The 19,928-nt window shown below is 36.2% G+C and overlaps 8 protein-coding genes across 9 annotated transcripts; 3 read left to right on the top strand and 5 right to left on the bottom strand.

Moving 5' to 3' along the window:
* The first annotated feature begins 75 nt into the window (after nt 1-75).
* Nucleotides 76-2,000, top strand: LOAG_05641 (F-box/SPRY domain-containing protein 1). Its single transcript, XM_003141178.2, has 6 exons — nt 76-282; nt 392-534; nt 732-805; nt 928-1,018; nt 1,201-1,348; nt 1,801-2,000. Exons 1-6 carry the CDS (start codon nt 154-156, stop codon nt 1,984-1,986), a joined length of 771 nt encoding a protein of 256 aa, XP_003141226.1. The 5' UTR covers nt 76-153; the 3' UTR covers nt 1,987-2,000.
* A 1,628-nt stretch (nt 2,001-3,628) lies between these two features.
* LOAG_05640 (hypothetical protein) lies at nt 3,629-5,973 on the bottom strand. Its single transcript, XM_003141177.2, has 6 exons — nt 5,742-5,973; nt 5,080-5,189; nt 4,912-4,986; nt 4,598-4,719; nt 4,291-4,392; nt 3,629-4,084 (listed from the first exon to the last, which is right to left on the bottom strand). Exons 1-6 carry the CDS (start codon nt 5,917-5,919, stop codon nt 3,919-3,921), a joined length of 753 nt encoding a protein of 250 aa, XP_003141225.1. The 5' UTR covers nt 5,920-5,973; the 3' UTR covers nt 3,629-3,918.
* A 1,152-nt stretch (nt 5,974-7,125) lies between these two features.
* On the bottom strand, nt 7,126-7,711 carry LOAG_05639 (hypothetical protein; the record flags this gene model as incomplete). The annotated part of the gene is made up of 3 exons (XM_003141176.1): nt 7,126-7,324; nt 7,492-7,550; nt 7,649-7,711. The coding sequence occupies 3 exons, from the start codon at nt 7,709-7,711 to the stop codon at nt 7,126-7,128; spliced, it is 321 nt and encodes a 106-aa protein (XP_003141224.1).
* A 287-nt stretch (nt 7,712-7,998) lies between these two features.
* Nucleotides 7,999-8,415, bottom strand: LOAG_05638 (hypothetical protein; the record flags this gene model as incomplete). Its single annotated transcript, XM_003141175.1, has 3 exons — nt 7,999-8,049; nt 8,100-8,199; nt 8,246-8,415. 3 exons carry the CDS (start codon nt 8,413-8,415, stop codon nt 7,999-8,001), a joined length of 321 nt encoding a protein of 106 aa, XP_003141223.1.
* A 655-nt stretch (nt 8,416-9,070) lies between these two features.
* Nucleotides 9,071-10,585, top strand: LOAG_05637 (hypothetical protein). Its single transcript, XM_020446924.1, has one exon. The coding sequence runs from the start codon at nt 9,503-9,505 to the stop codon at nt 9,812-9,814; it is 312 nt and encodes a 103-aa protein (XP_020302793.1). The 5' UTR covers nt 9,071-9,502; the 3' UTR covers nt 9,815-10,585.
* Nucleotides 10,586-10,626: 41 nt separating this feature from the next.
* LOAG_05636 (ribosomal protein L11 domain-containing protein) lies at nt 10,627-13,149 on the bottom strand. Its single transcript, XM_020446923.1, has 5 exons — nt 12,982-13,149; nt 12,356-12,862; nt 11,923-12,048; nt 11,542-11,636; nt 10,627-11,392 (listed from the first exon to the last, which is right to left on the bottom strand). Exons 2-5 carry the CDS (start codon nt 12,459-12,461, stop codon nt 11,201-11,203), a joined length of 519 nt encoding a protein of 172 aa, XP_020302792.1. The 5' UTR covers nt 12,462-12,862; nt 12,982-13,149; the 3' UTR covers nt 10,627-11,200.
* Nucleotides 13,150-13,212: 63 nt separating this feature from the next.
* Nucleotides 13,213-13,407, bottom strand: LOAG_05635 (hypothetical protein; the record flags this gene model as incomplete). Its single annotated transcript, XM_003141172.1, has 1 exon — nt 13,213-13,407. The coding sequence occupies one exon, from the start codon at nt 13,405-13,407 to the stop codon at nt 13,213-13,215; it is 195 nt and encodes a 64-aa protein (XP_003141220.1).
* Nucleotides 13,262-18,586, top strand: LOAG_05634. 2 transcript variants are annotated; one of them, XM_020446921.1, is made up of 16 exons: nt 13,262-13,427; nt 13,547-13,769; nt 13,904-14,187; nt 14,374-14,461; nt 14,592-14,785; nt 14,967-15,104; nt 15,528-15,677; nt 15,899-16,030; nt 16,246-16,349; nt 16,489-16,590; nt 16,695-16,814; nt 16,958-16,995; nt 17,126-17,202; nt 17,466-17,654; nt 17,744-17,911; nt 18,203-18,586. In XM_020446921.1, the coding sequence occupies exons 1-16, from the start codon at nt 13,425-13,427 to the stop codon at nt 18,389-18,391; spliced, it is 2,199 nt and encodes a 732-aa protein (XP_020302791.1). In that variant the 5' UTR covers nt 13,262-13,424; the 3' UTR covers nt 18,392-18,586. The 2 variants fall into 2 exon arrangements, with proteins under 2 accessions (XP_020302791.1, XP_020304942.1); XM_020446922.1 differs by having other exon boundaries at nt 13,262-13,769.
* Nucleotides 18,587-19,928: the final 1,342 nt, after the last annotated feature.

Below are 19,928 nucleotides of genomic sequence, written 5' to 3'. Positions count from 1 at the left end.
GTATTACTTTGCCTTTACGTCCAAGTTTTTTACGTTCTTTACATCCTTTACATTCTCATTTAATCATCTTCCGTTGCAGATGATGTTGTACGTCAAGTTTCAACTGAACAAGATCACTGTTATTTGAAAAGTTTTGCGTGTTTTACTCGTCGAATGCGCGCCGTTTCAGCTGCTCGCTTACCTCATGTCGTGCTTTTAGCAGTTTTTCAATATTTAAGTCTTGAAGACTTGGCACAATGTATGCGAGTTTGTAGACACTGGTGGACTGTTTTACAGTATCCGGTTAGCTACATTTGATTATTTTGGTTGAGCTCATTGATCATTTACTTTTCTGTTCAGTTATTTTACTACATTGTTTAATATTGCTTTTGGTAAGTGCTAAACTTTATAGGATAGCTTTGTATGGAAACGTCTGGCGCGTATAATTATCCCAGATGAAGCCCTTAATGATCCCTGTCTTCTAGCAGAAATTCCCTCTTTCAAGGACAAATTACGAGCGTTTTGCTATGCATGGAATCCGAACGACTCTTCGAAGTGGTTTCACGCTTACTGAATTTCATTTTCTGTTTTACCTATGCATGGTAAAGGAGCAGTGTTTGCTTTGAAATGTACGAGAAAAATGCAGTGGCCGTATTTGTAAATTTTAACTTACTGAGTTCAGGATTGCTTGCGTTATTAAATCCGGCTACTTTCTTTTTCAAAAGAAAGTTTAATTCATCCAAATATTTTAGAAACAATTATTTACGCTCCAACGGTTTTACGGTGCATCGAAATCCAGTTGCTCAGAGTACCGACAGTGTCCGAGGTACTGAGAGAATTTTTAATTTACGATTTAAATTTGCTTGGTTCTAAATAGATTAAGTGCAGTGAATTTCTTCAAGAGCTTTTTGTGTGGGGAATACAAATGTACTGATTATGGAATTTCAGGCAAAATAGGTGTGAACAGTGGGATACATGCATGGGAGTTCATGTGGGAGGGGCCGCTGGGAACCGTGGCTTGTATAGGTTTAGCGACGAAGTAAGTTTAACTTCATTTTGTGAACTGAATTTGCAAAAAAAGGTCAGTAAAGGTCTCAAATTTTCCATAAATATGATTGAAATGTAACTTCATCCAGTGTTTTATTGTAGATAATCAGTAAAAATCAAGCTAAAACAGTAATTCATTGGAAAATCGATGTGCAAATAGATTTTTTTTTTCAGACATGCAGCGCTACACTGTCAGGGTTATGTGGCTTTATTAGGAAGTGATGATCAAAGCTGGGGCTGGAATCTTGTTGATAATCAGTTATTGCATAATAATACACCGATCTCTCCTTATCCACATATCAATAATCCTCCAAAATACCAGGTTAATATTGTTGCACAGTAAGTTGTAGTAGATTTCTAGCCTTCTTATGAAGACTCCAAAACTTACCGTGAATGAATGATTTTTTTTTTAGAAAAGAAAACATAAAATCTCTCTCTTTAGTTTTTTGTCTCTCCACAATTTTATCCTGAATATTCGAATTTTATGCGATTATTTTCGAAATAAGGCCAGATTGTGTGTCTAGCCAAGTACTGCCTAGAGCTTCTGACTCTCATGTGGGAATTTGGCATTTGTCAGAGTTCATAAAGTCAACTGGAACATGTTGCTATATCATTGCGCATTTATCATGCACATTCCAAGATCCCAATGATTCAAGATCCTGTTGTGCGCCAATGATGGATTCCAGCAGTATTCATTTCGAAAGATGAGTACTATTGGAATCCGTCATTAGTACATAACAGCATGATTTAATTTTGCATTTTGACTTATTTTAGACGGGAGAAAGAATTCGAATGGTAGTGGATTGTGAACAACACTCTGTGTATTTCGAAAAAGGCAGTGAATTTCTAGGTATTGCTTTTAGTCAGCTGCCTCCACTAAAACTGTTTCCCGCCGTGTGTGCTGTCTATGGCAATACTGAAGTGTCTATGGTTTATATTGGGCCGCCTCTTCTGGGCTAACATTTTAACTTGAATTAGTGCAGAAGTTAGATTTGTTAATTAATAAGCAAATATTTCTTTTGCAAAAAAAGCCAGCAATTTACTATATTTCATTTAATTTGTCGTACTCGTGATATTTTATTAACCTAAAATCCACCAAAAAAAAAGATTTCAAAAATTAAATGGGTCAAGATGTTTAGATCCTCTTCTAATTTTTGATTAAATCATTAAGTAGCGTGTGATTAAGCTTCTTTCCAGAGCATATCGCCTTTTCATTACAGTGCAGTATACTGCTTACTCATGTTTCACTCTCCTTGTATTTCTCACTTCAAACGTTTGTGTTATGTATGACTCATCCATCTTTCTTATTTCTTTTCCGCTTGTGAGAACTTGATGCCTAATGAAATTTGAAGTATGGAATACTCATACCATTTCACAGAGGCCAAACCTTTCGGAATGTTCTTTCACTCATCACAGGTATTTTGCAGGAATCCTTTAGAAATTTTAAGCCGATTTCTATTCATAAATAGCCATATTAATACTAGTCTCAAACAATAGTTGTTTCACTGTTTGAGAATAAAAGATTTTTTACGAACTCTCTTCATTAAACATATAAATGAGAGCAAGAAAAACATGGGATTGCGAACAAATTTAGAAAACTATTGTTTGAAGAAATATTACCTTTTTTAAGAAACTGGAGATGCATCACTCATATTTCGAGAGGCTTAGGATATGCGGTAGTAAAATTAAGTGATAATTGGCTTCCTACTATGAATAACAAGCAAATCCTTCCTTCTACAGTTAATTCTTTCAAGTATTTCTTAAGATGTAAATCCCCACTATATTCTGCCACTCTCTTTTATGATACGAAGTTCTCGAAATCTGTTATTCATTTTTGGATTGCATTAACGTGCTTTTTCAGAACTAAATGATAATGTTACGCTGCTGGTCATAAGAAAAACTACTTGTTATCATCCACGCTGTAATATTTGTAGTAGTGTACCTTCACCAGAAACGTGCCAGCCATGCATACCTCCGTCTTACTGCATAATTACTTATGCTTGTTACCCTTCGGTTTCATTAGGAACTTCTAAACATGGATCTGTAGAACGCCTTTTCCGAATTCAGATTCCTTCCCAAAAATTATTCACTTTTTAGATCTTATTTCAATCTTCAGAATTTTCTTTCCAGAACTTTTTTTCGGAGAAATGATACGAACTTTTGCGTTTCCCCTTGGTTTAATACAATTTCCCAAAACTTCCAATAATTTTATTTAAAAAAAATTCACCGTAGGCTCTCCTTGTTCCAATGTTTTTTTTTTTAAATGAAAACTTTTTTGTCCAAAAATCGGCATATCACTATCTGAAAATCGGAAAATTGCTCTAAATTCACTGTCCAAAAAATGGGAGTTTGTGTTAAATGTAGTTGGGGATCTGGTGTTACGAATATTAAGATTAGGTGTATTTCGCGTTCTGCCCACTAAAGTGAGAAAGATTTATGGCAAAAGGCAGGAAATACAGAATTGTTTGAGTAGCAGTCCCATAACAATAATAAAGAATTAAAGCGGTATGAGTTTTTACGAGATGCATGAGTTTGGTAGAATATTGAATAGTTACCAATTCTGAAGGTTCATGCAGAATAAGTTTTCGAATCAAACAGATGAGTGAGATTTATTCGGGGTGTCCAACTGCCGAAACTTAGGAAATTCGAAGAAATTTTTGGGAAGTCAGAATATCCTATTCATGAAGAGTTTGGAAAAACTATGAAAAGATCTGTCAGTTTTCGGGTTGGGCAAAAATGTCACTTGAAATATAAAACATTTCAGAGAGTAGTTATCTCGAAATCCGAAACATAAATACACACAAAAATAACGAAACCGAAACATTACAACCTAAAATATGCATAAGTTTGGTACAAAGAAAAGGAATAGTATCGACAGTATAGTGGAGAAACTCATCTTATAGCTCGAGTCAGCTGGATTACTCTTCGTTGAATAATTTCTGATTTTGGTGTCGACCAACGGGTATAAACATCGAATTTCCCCTTCGTTTTAACTAGATCCAAAAATTCATGCAAACTGCTTTCGTAGTTGATGTAGAACATTCGAGATTCCAGAAAGCTGAAGGATTCTTGAACTAATTTTAAAAACCTAGATTTGAAAATCACAAATTTGTTCGGCAGACTGTATTAAGACGGTTAAAACTCCATTTCGAGTAATAGGAATGAAACCTCAAGGAAAGCCCTGTTTGCTTTCCTTTCTTCCACTCCAGACGATAATCAAATTGCCTAGAACAAATATTTGTTTTTTAAATTGCTAGAATTTACCAAACGCCATTATTGGCTAATGCATAGTCGATGAAATCATGAATTTCTTCGAACCGCTTTTTCTCGCTGTTAAAAAATTCCACAGCAAAGATAACCTCAAACCTGAAACAGCAAGATGTTCATTTCGAGTTTCAAGCGTTACAACATTTCACTACAGATACTCAGAGAAGTGAAAGAAATGTTTTTCTAAAAATATCAATTCCTGGAAACTGCCACAATATATATGTATTAATAATGTTTTCCTGTGTCGTTTCATGTAACAACGTTTGCAAATGAGGATGGTACTTAAGAACATGTGAAAACCTACTCATTTCGTTCCACCAATTTTCGAAGGTCTTCCAAAGAGTTGCGAAGGATTCTGTGTTGCATATTTTTGATTTTGTTCCGAGACAGTGTCAACTTCACGCAAGATTCCACCATTTCATTGTTCTGTATTCAAGAGCTGAGAATTATTTTTAAAACATTCATTCAATACAAGTTGAATTTATTCTTTTACCTTCCCTACCCTAGGCTTAGCGGATCGTAATTTACGACTCATTAATAACTTTCTTACGTCTGGATGTTTTCCCGCAAAAAAAAAATTAAAAATTTTTCCTTCTGAAAGATGAGAAAGGAACTTACACTACTATGCAAAGTGATATGTTTTGCTCCGTTTTTTATAGCAAAAACTGATGGAAGAGCAGTACAAAAACCAATCTGTAATACAATTGCATGTGGAAGAAATACATGGATTTCAGAGTTCCACTTCACGATTAGAAGCCTGATGAATTGAGTGGACTAGATAATTACCTCCAGAACTTTACATCCCTTCACTAAATCATCCGTTTCAAATCGTACAGCATGATCCAGTGCGTAACACATCGCAAAAACGCCTTCCCACTCCTCCCGTGGATCATTTCCTACAGATAAAAATTTACAGCTCACAACTTTCTGCCCAAATTCATTTTAAAATTAATTTCTCTTACGTAGTCGTAAAAATGGCATTTAATGAAATGAATTTACTAAATTTACTGAGTCTACATATTTTCAAAATATTTTATGGAGACAAAAAAGATGAGGGAACTTTCAAATATTGGTAAGCAACGATTTTTAATTTTTGTGAGTCCTATTTTGTTATTATTTTTACCTTTGAACCGCGAAAGTATGACTCAGTAAATTTTAGGAATACAAAAGTGCATGGGCAGTCTTCTCTCCTGAATTTCCAAAAAAAAGCTAACATTCTTCATTCTAGTCCTAATGGATTTTTGAATGACATCGAATATAGAAATCTTTTTCTCAATTATTCTAAAAGCGAATGTTTTTTAGTAAGATTCTGGATAAAAGCATGAGATAGACCTTCACGGTAACAATTTGAAGTTTATGTGGAAAAGAGATTCAAATGTCTAATAATATTCATGCAAATTTTGTTGGTATTATCAGCCAGAAAAGGTGATTAAATGGAAAAATCCTACCTTTTATAAAGCTTCTTTTACGTGGAACTGAGCCAGTACTATTCTCAGTCGATGAACTTTCCTTTAACGGAGCTGCATATGCTGGTGCCACGTAATTGATCTTCAAACCGGATTCCAACTCTAGCGTGCCTTCTGAGAAGGCAGCTTGGCTGCTTTTCATTGAGTTAGAAAGAACCATATCACGATTTTTTTTTTCAATGTTTTTCACAAATCTGGATAACTATAACTGCAAAAAATTCTTTAAAAACATTTCAATATTAGATAACAAAACAAGATATCGCAGAATCGGCGTCATTCAATGCAATAAACCGGCGCACCTCATCGTACTCCTCGAAATAATGTTAGTCTTTTAGATCTTTCAGCTTAAACTACCTGCTACTTAAATCACTTAAAGCTCCGGATTCACAAATCTCCAGGCAATTGGTCATGAATAAAAATAAGGACACCAAAGCCAACTGCTCCTAAGATCAAAAATGGCCGATGTATTTCTGAATTATGACTGAGAGCATTCTTCAAATTATGATTTGTAAACCCTGTTATCAGTAATTCCGACATGTCAATCTTCCTATTGTTTTAAACTCTCTGTTATGAGAAATGACACAAGGAAAAATAAAATAACAAGAATGAACGAACCGCCAAGAAAAAAACAGCTATAACACCTATCTTGAGCGAATGATGTACTGGTCATCTTTGACCTTTTCATTCTTGAACATCCTCTCACATTGTAATATTATTACTATGTCACTGCGTGTGCACGTTTATCAGGAATAAGATTTGAAGAGAATGAGTGGGCTAGAGGGCTACATTCCAAATAGTCCAAATATCATGTCAGGAAGGACAGTAAGTGAATGCCAAATAAGTAGGGTAACCTGGGAATGGAAGCGGGAAATTGATGAAACTCATTCTAGTACTGAAATAATTTTCTTGTTAGACATTCCTCTATAATATTATTTTTGAAGAACATAAGCGAAGATACCAAGAAAACTTTTTATATTCGGAACATTGGAACTTGGACACACAAACTCCCTAAGTACTAAACACTAAGTTTTTCATTAAAGTTTAAATATACTGGAAATATATTGGAAGAAACATTAAAGATTCGGATATCGTCGGACCAGGTAACTTAAAAACGTGAGTATTAGCGGATCTGTTAAAAGAAATGAGGTAGCTATTCCTTTCAACCTTAAATACAGCCACATTCGAAAATTGCTAACTCATGGTTTCATGTCATCCTGCAGATAACATTGTTTATTCAAGCCTCATGCTGATCGAAACGTTTATTCCTACCATGATATTTCTAACCGTCTACTGATAGCATATTGAAGGAAACTTAGGGTGTCACTCTTCGAACCTAGCCATTATTTAACGGGTAGATTTCCTAGCTTCAGATCATAGTGTCTGTACCGCTTATCCGACAATTTCTTGCCATCATCGGCAAAAGTCTCGGTGAATAAGACAAACTCATGCGGTAGCTAGGCTGTGTCAAGCTTTGCGGCAATGTATTTGCCTTCTCCTCTCCTCCCCCCTCTCCTCTCCCCCCCGAAATCTTATTATAAAATCTGGTGCTCACACTCTTTTCGTATCTGAAACCAGCATCGAAGATTGTCATGAAGCAGTCTTTCTTTTCCCTGCGTTCTTAACAGAATACATAATTTTCGTCTTCGTCAAAATCTCAAATGATTTGTGCTCGGAAAACGTTTCTGCAGTTATTTTTTCCAATCGTGATAGATTTCCTTTTTTTTCTTGCTACCTTCTTGGGAGTTGTTCAGATAGATCGCCACCTTTCTCCGGAATTCTCTCTTTTCTGGTCTTAACATTTTAAATCTTGAAAGGTGGTATTGAGGGCATTCGATTCCTTAGCTCTTCCCACTTCATCTTCCCCTTCAATTCTTCACATCCCATCAAACCAAAAGGGAACAGAGAAATGCAGGTCGATGCAGGTTGATGAGATGCAGGTCAAACATGGCCATCTCTACTTTTAATTTCAGCTACAAGTTATATCATATTTCTATCAACAAGAGGAGAAAAATTTTTGGCTTCATAAGAAAAACACGGAGGAAAAGGAAGACCGCGACGACATTAATTTGCTGGATGTGCATTTGTAACATCCTGTGAACAAAACTGGAAACAAGTATGGCACAAATGCTAATCGAAACAAGACAATTCCTCGATTTCTGATCATATCTTTAAGAGATGAACAGTTCCCTGCTCTGCCAGATCTATTTCAAAAATCAACTAATTCACTCTGCAGTGATCATTATGGGATAAACAATTTCTTTGGCTCATCCCGAATGTGTTCTTTCCCATCCTGAAAAATGTGAAATCTGACGGAAAAGGAGAAAGGAAATAATACCTTACTTCCCGCCGACATCCAACAACCACTACCATAATGATTACGAGTCGAACTAATTTTAAAGCTTTCGCAGCCTGTATACCGAATGCCACCAGGATCACGCTTCTGATATTTTCATTTTTCGAAATCTACCACTCTTCATATCAATAACCGTTGCTGGTTTAATACAAGCAATTTAACAAAAGCGAAACTCGAACGGCTTTTTTCAACCTCCATTTCATTTTCACCTGCAAGGTTGCTTGAGGCATTAGAATTACTGTAGTGAACTGTGAACTGCGGCCACTTGGGCGACGATATTGCCAATGATGAGGAATAGTACATTCCTTAAACCCTACTCTAGCTTCGAAATCTTTTTCACTTCCACATTACACATTTGTCCTTTTAAAGTTTATAGAAATTAATTCCATTTGAAATCCGTCCTTATAACTTGTAGTCTCTCATCCGCTCAGACATCGTTACCAGTGGAAAAGAGAGATAACGAAATCACGATTAAATCAAAGGTTTAAATTAAAAGCATTTTGGAGAACTATCCACAACAAGACAAAGATACTTATACGAGCTAAAAACTTGTTTGAACCACAATTATTTGAACCACAGTTTGAACCACTCACCACAATTATCTGGAATTTTTTCTCTCGGGTATCAATTCTTTAAACGACAAAAACGTATACAGCTTGAAGCTAATCATACGCTTCCTATTTTATTTGATGCATCAGAATCTATTAACATGCTTCAAAAAACTTTATTTTCTAAACCAATTCAATCACCAAATAGTATATATCACAAAGAAAGCAAAAGGGTAAGAATGCCTGAAGTGGATCTACCATTCTAACACACATGGTTCCTAAAGAAAAAGTTCTCAGGTTTCTGTTTAGGATTTTCTAGGCTTAATCTGAATACTGCTCATATCCTCAACCTATAAGCCGCATTTTGCCTAATTCAAATTCATTTAAATAGTTAAATGGATTAAAATCGACGCTCCAGAGAGGAAAAAACAAAAAAATATTGCTTCGTAACCGGCTATGCTTCTAATTCTTTTCACTGGCCAGGCGGCATGGTCTCCATGTCACCGTGTTATCTGGAAAAGAATGTTAGCGATTGTCAAGAAACAAACCACTCCTACCACGTTTTACTCAAAAGAACGCAAACATTTGAAACTATTAAAAGCTCGACATTTCAAGCAGTTTATACAAAAGTTGAGGGAAAAAGTAAGCTGGAAAGTGACAAGGTGAACGTGACCCTTGACGTACAAGGAAATAGTTGAAATAATTAAAAGTAACGTCTCAACACAGACGAGTTAATAATTTGTCAAAAAATTTCTAATCTCAATCGAAATTTGCAAAAACAAAAGTCAAAGGTCATAGCGTTGCTTTGGCAAAATAAGGACACAGAAAGAATTTTAAAGGAAATGCATGGGAAGATCAGTTCCTACAAGTTAAAACATCAGATATTTTGGAGATTCACTGTATTGAGCTTAGAAGAACCACCATATGGGATTGATTGGGATAGACAGAATGCGAGACTAAGCCACCGACCGCATCATGACCCTATCCTACTCTACCGATGGAAAACTCTGCTACTCTGTCAGCAGCTATTCAATACTATCGATGTGATGCGGTGGGCGTCCCTGCAGCGACGTAGGGGTGGCCACTCTTCCAGAAACTTCTACCAGTTTCAACCGCAAACGCTGAGCGGAAGTATGCGGTTCAAGCAGTCATGAGAGATAGATAAGCGTCCGTAATGGGAAGGAGTTTCCGGTCAGCTGAATGACCGGGAAGGAAGATTTGCTTGCTTGCTTACTCACTATCCCTTTCTTTTCTGTCGTTCCGAGTACCATCTAGGCAAGTTAACCAATTCGTACCGTTGTTCGTGGTATTCAGCTCAGAACCAATTGCACTCTGATGTAAAGCTACAGCCTATTCATTGAAGCAATGGAACTAGGAGGGATGGTCACAAAATTCGAAACTGATGCGGTAGGTGATCATTTTAAACCTAACAGTTAATGAAACAGATAAACGCCTTATTAATCACCAATTCTGCCACCTCTACTTTGTCAGTTGAGATGTCCCCTAAACTATACTAGGCGTCTACAAGATCCGCGTTGCCTCCGATGACCATCATATGCGAAGAGCCATCTTAGCAGAGTGACAAATGGACAACGATGGACAATTTCAGCGACTTCTGCAACTCCTATAGAACCAAAATAAATGACTAGTTTCACCTTCCTTCATATCATGCGACGGACTGCTAACTGTTGTGCCGCCAAACAGATAACGAGAGTGGTCATTTTAGTCAATCTCACTAATTTTTCACTCGTATAACCACTACAGGAGCAAACTGGGGAGAAATGAAAATGGAAATTATAAGGTATATTAACGATCTTTCAATCACTGCGCAGTCACCAATTGAGGTATGGAAAAATGTACAATGATACACCCTTGCAGGTTCCAAAATCTACAAGATGCTTGCTTGTCTACGGCTTACTGCAACAACTACAGGATGATACAACCGTAAATCCTGATGTAAACTGCTCACAAAAATTCTATTAGCTACTATTTGCTCTTAGAAAACAGCCCTTTTCTTTATTTCCATTAATAACGCGAACTATTTCGAGGACTTCCATGTTTTACATATTACGAAGAGGATATGTAAATCACATCAAGCTAAATTTCTCTTATCACATTGCAGAAGATTAAAAACTCTGGTAGGATAAGCACGAGATGGTCATGGTATCCACACATCAACAGTTGGGCGATTTCCTAATTCTCATTAAATCTTATTCAGATGCTACAAGAAAACAGCTTATCACAACATATCCTGCGGAGCATTTCTTCATTAAATTTCGCTGAGTCTAATTCTGAGCTCCCAAAAGATGAGTCGAAAAAAAAGTTCGCTTGGAATTTGTTCACCTATTAACTATGAGGTTGCCCATTGCACCATGGCCGCATTCTGGGGAGTCGGAATTTCAATCGCAAAACTGCAGGAACCTTAATAAAATAATGCCTTAAATTTATTTCTTCCATGATTATCAAGTGCAGTTCCAAAACATGTATGAAATTAAGACAGCTTAATCACTTTTTTTAGAAATATTACAATAAAATCAAACTCATAAAGTAGAACTACTGGGTGTCGTTCTGAGTACTTTAGCGGCCTTGTCTTCTTCTATCGTTTTCAGCTCCTTGTCAACTACCAATTTCCGTTCTTCCAGAAATTTACGATATTCCACCGGGTCAAGGTCTTTACGAACAACCTTAAGTCCAATTGTATGGGCTGTCTTGATAAGCTGCTCACATATTAGCTGAAAAAAAAAATCCCGATAATCAAACAACGAAATGTTTGATAACAAGAAGTGAAGTAAGCACTATAATAAGCATTACTGATGACCCAGTAAATTAATATACCAAAACTTTGGTGCTGAAATGCTGTTTCTGGATAAAAGTTACTAACTTTTAATGGGACACCAACTAAGCATTTATCAGCAGCTTTTATTTTAGCTATCTCGTAAATATGCTTTACCGTAATCATCCCGGAAATTTCCTCACCTGAAAGTTTAAAATACTCTTTAAAACTTCATTACACAAAACAACACGAATTTTTATATGAATCAAAGAACGAGATACTCATTGAAATCGCAGGGAAAACCGTGTCGAGTCTTTTACGCTATTTCTCAATCAACTGACTCAGGATTTAACGATTAAACACTTTGTTGATAGCCTAGCAAACTAGAACTAATAAAACTGCTAAATATTTTGAGATTTGAAACCACCGTCTATTAATATAAAACATGTTAAATATTTTGCGATTCACGACTATTCTGCCGAAACTCACATGGATGTGTAGCTCCGCGCCTTATCCCTGCTGCACGCATCAGTAACCACATAGATGTCGGTGTACAAATCTCTGTGTCATATGTGCGATCGGGTTTTATTGTCACCCGTGTCGGTAATGGGGTACCTGCTCGTAACAAACATAATTTTGAACCTTGAAACACTTTCAATCTCTTTTAAAAGTGATAGTGAAAAACTGTGGAAGAACCATTGGACTAAAACAGAGGCTCAGGCCGAAAATTTTCCAAGAACTTACGGGACGACCTATCCCATACTTTTCTTACTGTTTCCTTAGTTATGAAGATATGTCCCATAAGCCGGTAGCCTGAACGACCCAGTCTAAAACTTATTAATTGTATGAAAGCCCAAATTGATAATCAGCATTATTTAGTAACAAATTCACCAGAATTCAAAATAAATGCAGAAGAAAGTACCAGGCTTGATATTACTTGTTGCTCGATTGAAATCTTTGCAAAAATTCGCCACATTAATGCCCCTTTTACCCAGATTAGGTCCCAAAGGTGGTGCAGCTGTTGCCATCTGCGCTCTGAACAATCAGTCTATCGAAGAGAAATGTGCAAATAAAAACAAACATTACAGGTGAAGTATATGCACATACACCTAGACAAACATCTTTGTAAGATATAGTTGTTAACTCTGCACTCAAACACCTTCAATTGAATTCCGAAAACTTAGAATAACTTGCATCATCAACAAAACTTCTTGAAATGTAATCATTATTGCTATCACAACCCGTTTTACAATAGCTGCAAGTGCCGAGTGATGTTGAAATAAAGCAAGAGAACGATCCATTTTTCAAAGATTCAAACAGACCAAAACATAGTAGCATGCAGCCGCCAACCATAACCAGCAGACTATATCACCAGCAACCAAATTTTTGCAACATATCATTTTTACACATTGTACCACTTATCACTCGTCTGATAAAAAAAAAATGAAAGAAATAACAACAGGAAAACTAGAACTATTATATTATGGCCGGTTACATCTCTTCAACTAATACAACTGGTAGAATGATCTGATGTGAAAGTGAACTTACTTAACAATCGCTTTGTATAACGGATTATGGATGATTTTGATAACAGGCTTTTTCCTCACCCTTGCACCCACCTTTGCTACTGTCGACATTTTTTTGTGACTGAAAATTAAACCAGCAAATACTTCGGGGGGACAGTAGATATCGCTAGCATGACTTTATCGTCCTATCACATATTTGCATAGTCCGAAGTTTGCCCGTACCGAATCCGAAGTTTGTTAAGTGTCATGAGCTTTATTCAGGCAGTAGCGCTGCATCATTCGCTCGGTTGGCGTGGGTAGCAGCGCTTTTGAGGGGAGGTGGAAGCAAGGGTGGGGCTGTAGGTTTATAACGACACGGTTGATTGGTACCGATGTGGGTGGCACGTGAACAGTGAATGGATGGTACCATACAGGGGGAAAGGGTCCGGGTGCAAGTGCATAGTGCCATGAGTGGATGGCATCATAATGGTAAGCGTTTTTGCTTGTATGTCTGAAAATGGGATGAGTGCGGGCGATATGTATCCCTCTTTTGTGATAAACCTCTACATATAGATATGTATATGTATGCATAACATTATGTGTCAAAGACCGGAAGGATGCAACAGACGAGTGAGACGATCGAGAAAGAAGTGACAGGAGGAGAGCTGGAGAGTATGGCGATGGAAGAGGATTATCTTTATGAAAGTATGGATCCTACCAGCGGCTCACAGATTGAACGAGGTCAAACAACCGGTGATGACGCTTATAGTGATGGACCACCTGTTTGTGAAGTTTATGAAACGATCGATGAAAGCAGTGGTATCAACCCTTGTAAGTATCAAACGTAACTTTAAGTAGCACGTTATTATTATAAACTGATAAAAGGCTTTCTAATCCATTCTCGAATTAAGCAGCAATTATTCATGGATTCCGCCAATTCCATACGATACCGATTTCCATTTAAGCATTAGAGAGCAGTGCGGGGTCGTATGATGCATATCGTCCTGGATCGTCGTTCACTACTCGCGCAACTCTTCCTCCACATGCTAAAGTGATGATGTTGATGAAACCGAACACGCCAGGAGAAAAACCAAGGCTGGTGAAACTGGAACCTGTGGAAAATCCCTCGAAACCTGATTTTCGATTTGCTTTTGAGACGTTGCGAAAATGTGTGAAGAAAAGCACTCCACTGCAGGTCCCACGCACTCGCAAACGACGAATTATTCAGCCCGTAGTGAAGAAGAATAAGGTTTTCATTCCAAATTGTTGCTCTGCTCCTTTGATAGAATAATACTTAATCAGAAGACCAAAAATCTACCCTACATTTTATGGATAGCCATCAAAAAAAACACTCGAAAAAAAAACAAAAACTTTCCCAGATTTGAAAGTAGTAATTGAAATTCAAGTACCGCTGAAGATCCAATTATTTTTCCAGAACACTGTCAGTCTTACTGAATCCAGACAACTGACTGCACGGTGCGGACGGAAGGATCTGAAATCCGAACCTACTAGTGATGATGAAAGTAAGTTACAGTAGTTTAAATTATGCAGTTAGTAACAAATGAATTTTGAACGTGAAGTTGTTGGTGAGCTTTTTAAAATTTCCCAAAATTTTCCGATACTTCTACATTTATTTAATCTCGTTTCTCTTAGGTATTGGGAGTGAACGAAATAGAAGGCCTAGACGTGCTCACAAGGCTCCACAGCGATACGGAGATTATATCGATGAAACGAATCGGGATGCTGCGCGCCTAAATCTCTCCGACATTTCGAGTTTTGAACCAGAAACCAAAGAGTCAGGGGAAGGAGAAAGACCACGAAGAAGCCATTCAGCTAGCATGCGAAAGGTGAAACTCATGTTGGGACAGTGTTAGTCAATTTCAGAACTAGTTTTCATTTTCAAATGTACTTATTTTGAAAATTTTCAGTAGTTATGCCTTCAAGTTTTCTGCAGATAGTTAAGGAATTGGTTCCACTCTAAGATTTTGAATTTACTGCGAGAAGTTATTGAGGACAACTAATTTTAAGAGGAGTTTCGATGGGAATTTATCTGAAGGGCAAGAAGAAACGAACGAGGAAGGTGAAGATGATAACGAAAATGAGTTTTTCGAGGACGAAGAGATGGTCGATGTAGAAGGGCGGGAAGAAGAAGAAAGACTGAATGAAGTAAGTTAATGAGTCCAATTGCATACATCTTCCTAATTTTCAGTCGTTTTAAAGTAAAAAGCAAGAGTATTCACTCATTCATGCTTATAGTTTCCTATTTCTTGCATGTTTTTTAATATATCATATCTTTTTAGGCAAGATACTTTTTTAAAGTTTCATGTGTAGATTAGTAGATTAGTGAAGGAGAATATGATTTTGTCAAGGTAGAGCTATGTATTTTCCACTGATATTTGATCTTTTACCTCGATTTGGAGAAGATAGTCCTTAAACGCACACTTTTATCTTTTGTTAGGGCTTTTTCTATATTATTTAAGAGCTTGATACGTTGTTTATCAAGACCCGGGAATATTGAGTTTTAGCTCACAAATTCTAGAAAAGAAGCACATACCTCTTCTAGAAAGCACCAAAATATTTCATATGCAGACTGTCGATGAAAGTATAAAGAAGGATGGAAATCAGAAATCTGCAAGTGGACAAAAAAGAAAGTTGCAGTGCGATCGTTGTAATCGTTACTTCGCGAATCATAATAGCATGAATGCTCATCGTTTCAAAGTACACCGAGTTGTTATACGTGTAAGCTTTTTTAAATCAAATTTTTTTGAAAAATTTTTTTCGAATATGGTAAAAACAGAAAGATCTTAAGGTTGTTGGCTTTTTCTTTCATTGAACTTGTGATTGCAGTAGTCTGATCCTTTATTGAGTATAATACCAGTCGTTGATTTTTTGTTCTCGGTCTTCTTTACTGGGTATTTAAATTGTTTATCTCGAATTTCTCGTATAAATTGCTTTTTTAGGCTTCCGTTAAATGTCCCGGTTGTGAGCATCGTGCCACAACAATCCATACATTGAATGAACATGTGGCTGACGAACACGGTATCAAACTACAGTACGTTAAAAGAAAATTCAAAAACACTGGGGAATTTCAGGTTTCTTTTTTATTTGTACACATATCTGAATGAACTTCTTTGTTGTTTAACAACCTTTTGGTATCTTGTCATTTCGAAACAACTTAGGGAAGGAAAATGAGAGACGCTAGAAGAAGACAAAAATCGGTCCAAAGATGGAAAAATGACTCAAAAATTTTCATTTGGAAGACAAATTTTTGAATTAGCAGTTTGTTTTGAAAGAATTTCGTTTTCAGAATTATTTGGACGATTTAGCCGTTACTCGAAACATGGGATTTGTTTTGCACAGGAAGTCGGAAAATAAGCGACAGTTATACTGCAATCGTTCTGGAGCGATAAGGTAATTGTTGAAACGGAGAAATGTGCTTGTTTATAGGTATTTCATAAAAAAAGAGCTGTTCGGTATATCTTTTGGTCGTTTTATTTTTTCAAGGCTGTATTTTAACAAAAAGTTTCAATAAATTTGTTCAAAATTATAGAGTGAGCAAAGGAGGTTCGTTGCGTAATCGTCCTCGAAAAGGTACTGCGAAAATTGGTGCAATGTGCCCTGCTCACTTGTTTTACACAGAATGTGACGATGGGTAAGAAATTGAATATATAATTTTCTATATTTTCGGAAAACTTTAAAATTCCAAAAGTTTTCCATTCATCTATAGAATTTGAGTATTATACAGACGTGTTATAGGTCTATTGAAGTCAATGGACAGTTAACTCATTTTGGTCACGCATTAGACCCTAGGTTCGTTTTCCCAGCTACCAGTTCTGAGAAAGTATCGGCACGTGTTAGGCTTACACATCCTAAAAGGTACGTTTGGTTTTTATATCTTTTCTGCAATCTTCTTGAACTTTGTCTCATTTTGTTTTCTCCAATTACTATGGAACTTCTTGAAAATTCATGCTTCCTTCAGTAATTATTATCACTTTAATTAAAAACCCAAGTAATTACAGAGGTTTGCTGCACAGAAGTGTCCCAGTAGATCTACAGGGTTAGTCCTATCATTTTTTTTTCCGGGAATTTTGCTTTATTTTACTAAATTCTTGAGCTGAACAATAAGAATTAAGTTTGTTTGTCGGGATTTTAATATTGTCTCAGACACTGTCGGATGTCGATTACAGATCAAAGTAAAAGCGCAGGAAGCGATGATGGTAGTTTTGTCAATGTTGATAATGATAATACGAGTGGATTTGATGAGGTATATTATCGTAATGAATTGATTGTTTTCATATTTTTGATTTATACTTACTCTCTAATAACCAAAGATGTCCCTAATGTGTCATTTGGATAGTTTAAATAGCATACATGTTTGGCAAAGATTTGAAACTTCTAAATAAAGATTAATGTGCCGGATCCCGTTTTGTAAATTACTTGGGCTGTTTGATGAGAAATGTTTGCAGTCTAACATTGTCAATAGGCTTTTCAACTATATCTGCTTAAATAAAAATTTCTCTAGTTCAGACTAGAACTCATCATAGAGGGGAAAGTGAAATTGCACTTGAACAGCGATACGGACCGCTGCATCCAAATTCCGATGAAATTGATATAAGGATGAAAAATATTGATCGACTTTGTTCGTTCTTGTTTGACAATGTATCGGAGCAACTTTATCGTTTGAATGATGAAACGATGGATATGGTGTTGAGAGCAGTAAGTTTGATATGGATTTCTGTGATTTTATGGCACATTGTCCTCAAATTTTTTCTCGGAAAGAATTTTTGATCATTGTTTTTTTTTAGCTTCGTACAACGCAAAATTCAATTTCAAACCTGAATAGTATGATGATACAAATTAAAGAGGGCGATCCTGATGTTGTACAAAAATTTCAACGGCGCGGTCCAGGCTCACGTTATGCGCAATGGTTGCCGTCGTTTGCAAGTATACCAGAGAGAGTACGCACAGATTCGGCAAGTCCCTTTTTTTTGTATCAGTAATCCAAACGACGTTCAAGTTTCGATTGAGTTTAGCGAGTTAAAATTTTTGTTGGAAATGTTGAACCTTTTTTGTCTCAATTTGGAAATTTTTGCGCCTGATCGTTTTGCCAAAAACCATTGACCCCAACTTTTATGGCTTCGTAAGAATAAAAATTATGAAATCTGATAAATTGGTCATTTCGAGGTGTATTATTAAAGGTTCCTTTAAATTTGATTTCAATTCCAATCATTTTCAAATTCGTCCTTGACATCATAATGTTTCAGACGGGCAGTCGGCAACAACGACGGCAGATGTATGATACAGAAGATTACGATGAAGATACTGTATATTATAGACATGTACCACTGCGTACCACTACTGATGAGTATGAAAATGTTTATGTTGTAGACGAAGGTCAGGTTGAAACAGCTGGAGAAGTGGAAACAGGTGAGGAGTATTATGAAACTTACTGATTTTAATTTTGTTCCGTGCTTTTCATTTGTTGATTGGGTTCATATTATTTTAATTTTTCTTGCACTATTTTGTCAACTGTTTTGTTTTAGTTTTTTTTGCTGGAAAACACTTTAGGAATTGAAATTCCGGATTTTTTTTCTGAAATATAGTGGTGGAAAGATTAATGAAGTGGTGGGGGAAATTTCACTGAATCGATCTCTCCTAACGTGCTTTGAATGAGTGGTGAGATTGAACGGTTGCTTCTAGACTGATCATTTATCATTTCATTTATCACTGGTGAATTTGGGATTAACAGAAATAACCCATAGTAGAGCGAATTTCTGGTTTTTTTAAAATTTTCGACGATGCAATGAAGGGGTTTTATAAGTGATAAAATATGCTTTTAATTGTATTTAATTACAAATTTCATGTATATTGTAGTTGGAATTCTTAATACAAAGCACTAGTGGATGCTGTGCTTTGTATTTTTCTTGTACCACTATTTTTAAAAAGTATGCTTCATTAAACTTGATTACTGTTGGAAATATGGGATGGGCCGAAACTATTTTTTCATTTTGTACAGTAGATTTTTTCCTACCCTAACACTAATTTGTCGAAAATACCACGGTTAGTATTCGACTGGAAATTTCTGGAAAAATTCGCTATATTGGTTACTGTTGTTACTGCTAGAATGTTGACCGCTAGAATCGGTAGTCTGATCGGCACTGATGTTAGTTATATAAACTGTTTACTGATTTGCTGTGTAGTGAGAAATGTGAACTTCAAGGAGATATGAATAAATTCCATTGGAAATGCATTAGCTCTTCTATAAGTTATTGTTTATAGAAAATTCCGAAGTATGGTTGGTTACTGAATCTAGTAAGCAAAAAAGTGATGTGAGTCGTGCAGTGATTATTTGTACATGTACTCATTGATGAGAAGTAGAGAGACGCACCAGAAAAAAAGTTCAAGTTTTTCGTGGAACATGAGGAAAGGTTTCCATAATTTATAGGGTGACGTGGTGAAGCAACGAGAAAAATAATAAAAATGGAGGACTCCTTTTGGGTTTTTAATTGAAGGCTTTTGGTTTTTTTTTTTGAATCCTTGGTAGCAAGTTGTCCTGTAGTTAGTTTTGTAATACATTCGTCAAATAAACTTTTGTTTTTGTTAGATCTCCAATTGGAAAACGGAAATCACTCCGCATACGGGGGTAGTCATTGTGTTAATGGATTTGGATGTTTCCTGGATCAGAAGCTATCGCTGACTTTTATATTTCCGAGGAAGGCTTCCTGAAAGTTCGGTTACTTTAAGAACTTATTATTAACTATGACATCTAAAAAGCGGTTTATATTAAAAGCTTAAAGTCTCTTGTTTTAGAGGAAAGGATGATGTCTCACATATTTGGAATTAGCGTTGTAATTGGAAATTTCAGATGGCAGCTATAAAACTTGTCAGGTAGTACCGAATACGGGGATAATACTTATTCGACAGGTTTTTATATTGATATATATATATATATATATATATATATATATATATATATATATATATATATAT

Source organism: Loa loa, assembly GCF_000183805.2.
Source record: "Loa loa unplaced genomic scaffold supercont3.408, whole genome shotgun sequence".
In the NCBI taxonomy this organism is placed as follows: Eukaryota; Metazoa; Nematoda; class Chromadorea; order Rhabditida; family Onchocercidae; genus Loa; species Loa loa.
The sequence above is the reverse complement of the archived record's forward strand: the minus strand, read 5'-3'. Positions and strand labels throughout refer to the sequence as shown.

Excerpts from the sequence above, each read along its gene's own strand:
- LOAG_05641 (XM_003141178.2), top strand. The coding sequence starts at position 154 with ATGCGCGCCGTTTCAGCTGCTCGCTTACCTCATGTCGTGCTTTTAGCA. Across the intron at positions 283-391 it reads GGACTGTTTTACAGTATCCG|GATAGCTTTGTATGGAAACG; the intron begins GTTAGCTACATT and ends TAAACTTTATAG. Across the intron at positions 1,019-1,200 it reads TGTATAGGTTTAGCGACGAA|ACATGCAGCGCTACACTGTC; the intron begins GTAAGTTTAACT and ends TTTTTTTTTCAG.
- LOAG_05640 (XM_003141177.2), bottom strand. The coding sequence starts at position 5,919 with ATGGTTCTTTCTAACTCAATGAAAAGCAGCCAAGCTGCCTTCTCAGAA. Across the intron at positions 4,720-4,911 it reads ATATCACTTTGCATAGTAGT|AACAATGAAATGGTGGAATC; the intron begins GTAAGTTCCTTT and ends TCTTGAATACAG. Across the intron at positions 4,393-4,597 it reads AAATTGGTGGAACGAAATGA|GTTTGAGGTTATCTTTGCTG; the intron begins GTAGGTTTTCAC and ends TTGCTGTTTCAG.
- LOAG_05637 (XM_020446924.1), top strand. The coding sequence starts at position 9,503 with ATGCATGGGAAGATCAGTTCCTACAAGTTAAAACATCAGATATTTTGG.
- LOAG_05636 (XM_020446923.1), bottom strand. The coding sequence starts at position 12,461 with ATGGCAACAGCTGCACCACCTTTGGGACCTAATCTGGGTAAAAGGGGC. Across the intron at positions 12,049-12,355 it reads AACAAGTAATATCAAGCCTG|GTACCCCATTACCGACACGG; the intron begins GTACTTTCTTCT and ends TGTTACGAGCAG. Across the intron at positions 11,393-11,541 it reads TAGTTGGTGTCCCATTAAAA|CTAATATGTGAGCAGCTTAT; the intron begins GTTAGTAACTTT and ends TTTTTTTTTCAG.
- LOAG_05634 (XM_020446921.1), top strand. Across the intron at positions 13,770-13,903 it reads AAGCAGTGGTATCAACCCTT|CATTAGAGAGCAGTGCGGGG; the intron begins GTAAGTATCAAA and ends TTTCCATTTAAG. Across the intron at positions 16,591-16,694 it reads TACACAGAATGTGACGATGG|GTCTATTGAAGTCAATGGAC; the intron begins GTAAGAAATTGA and ends GACGTGTTATAG.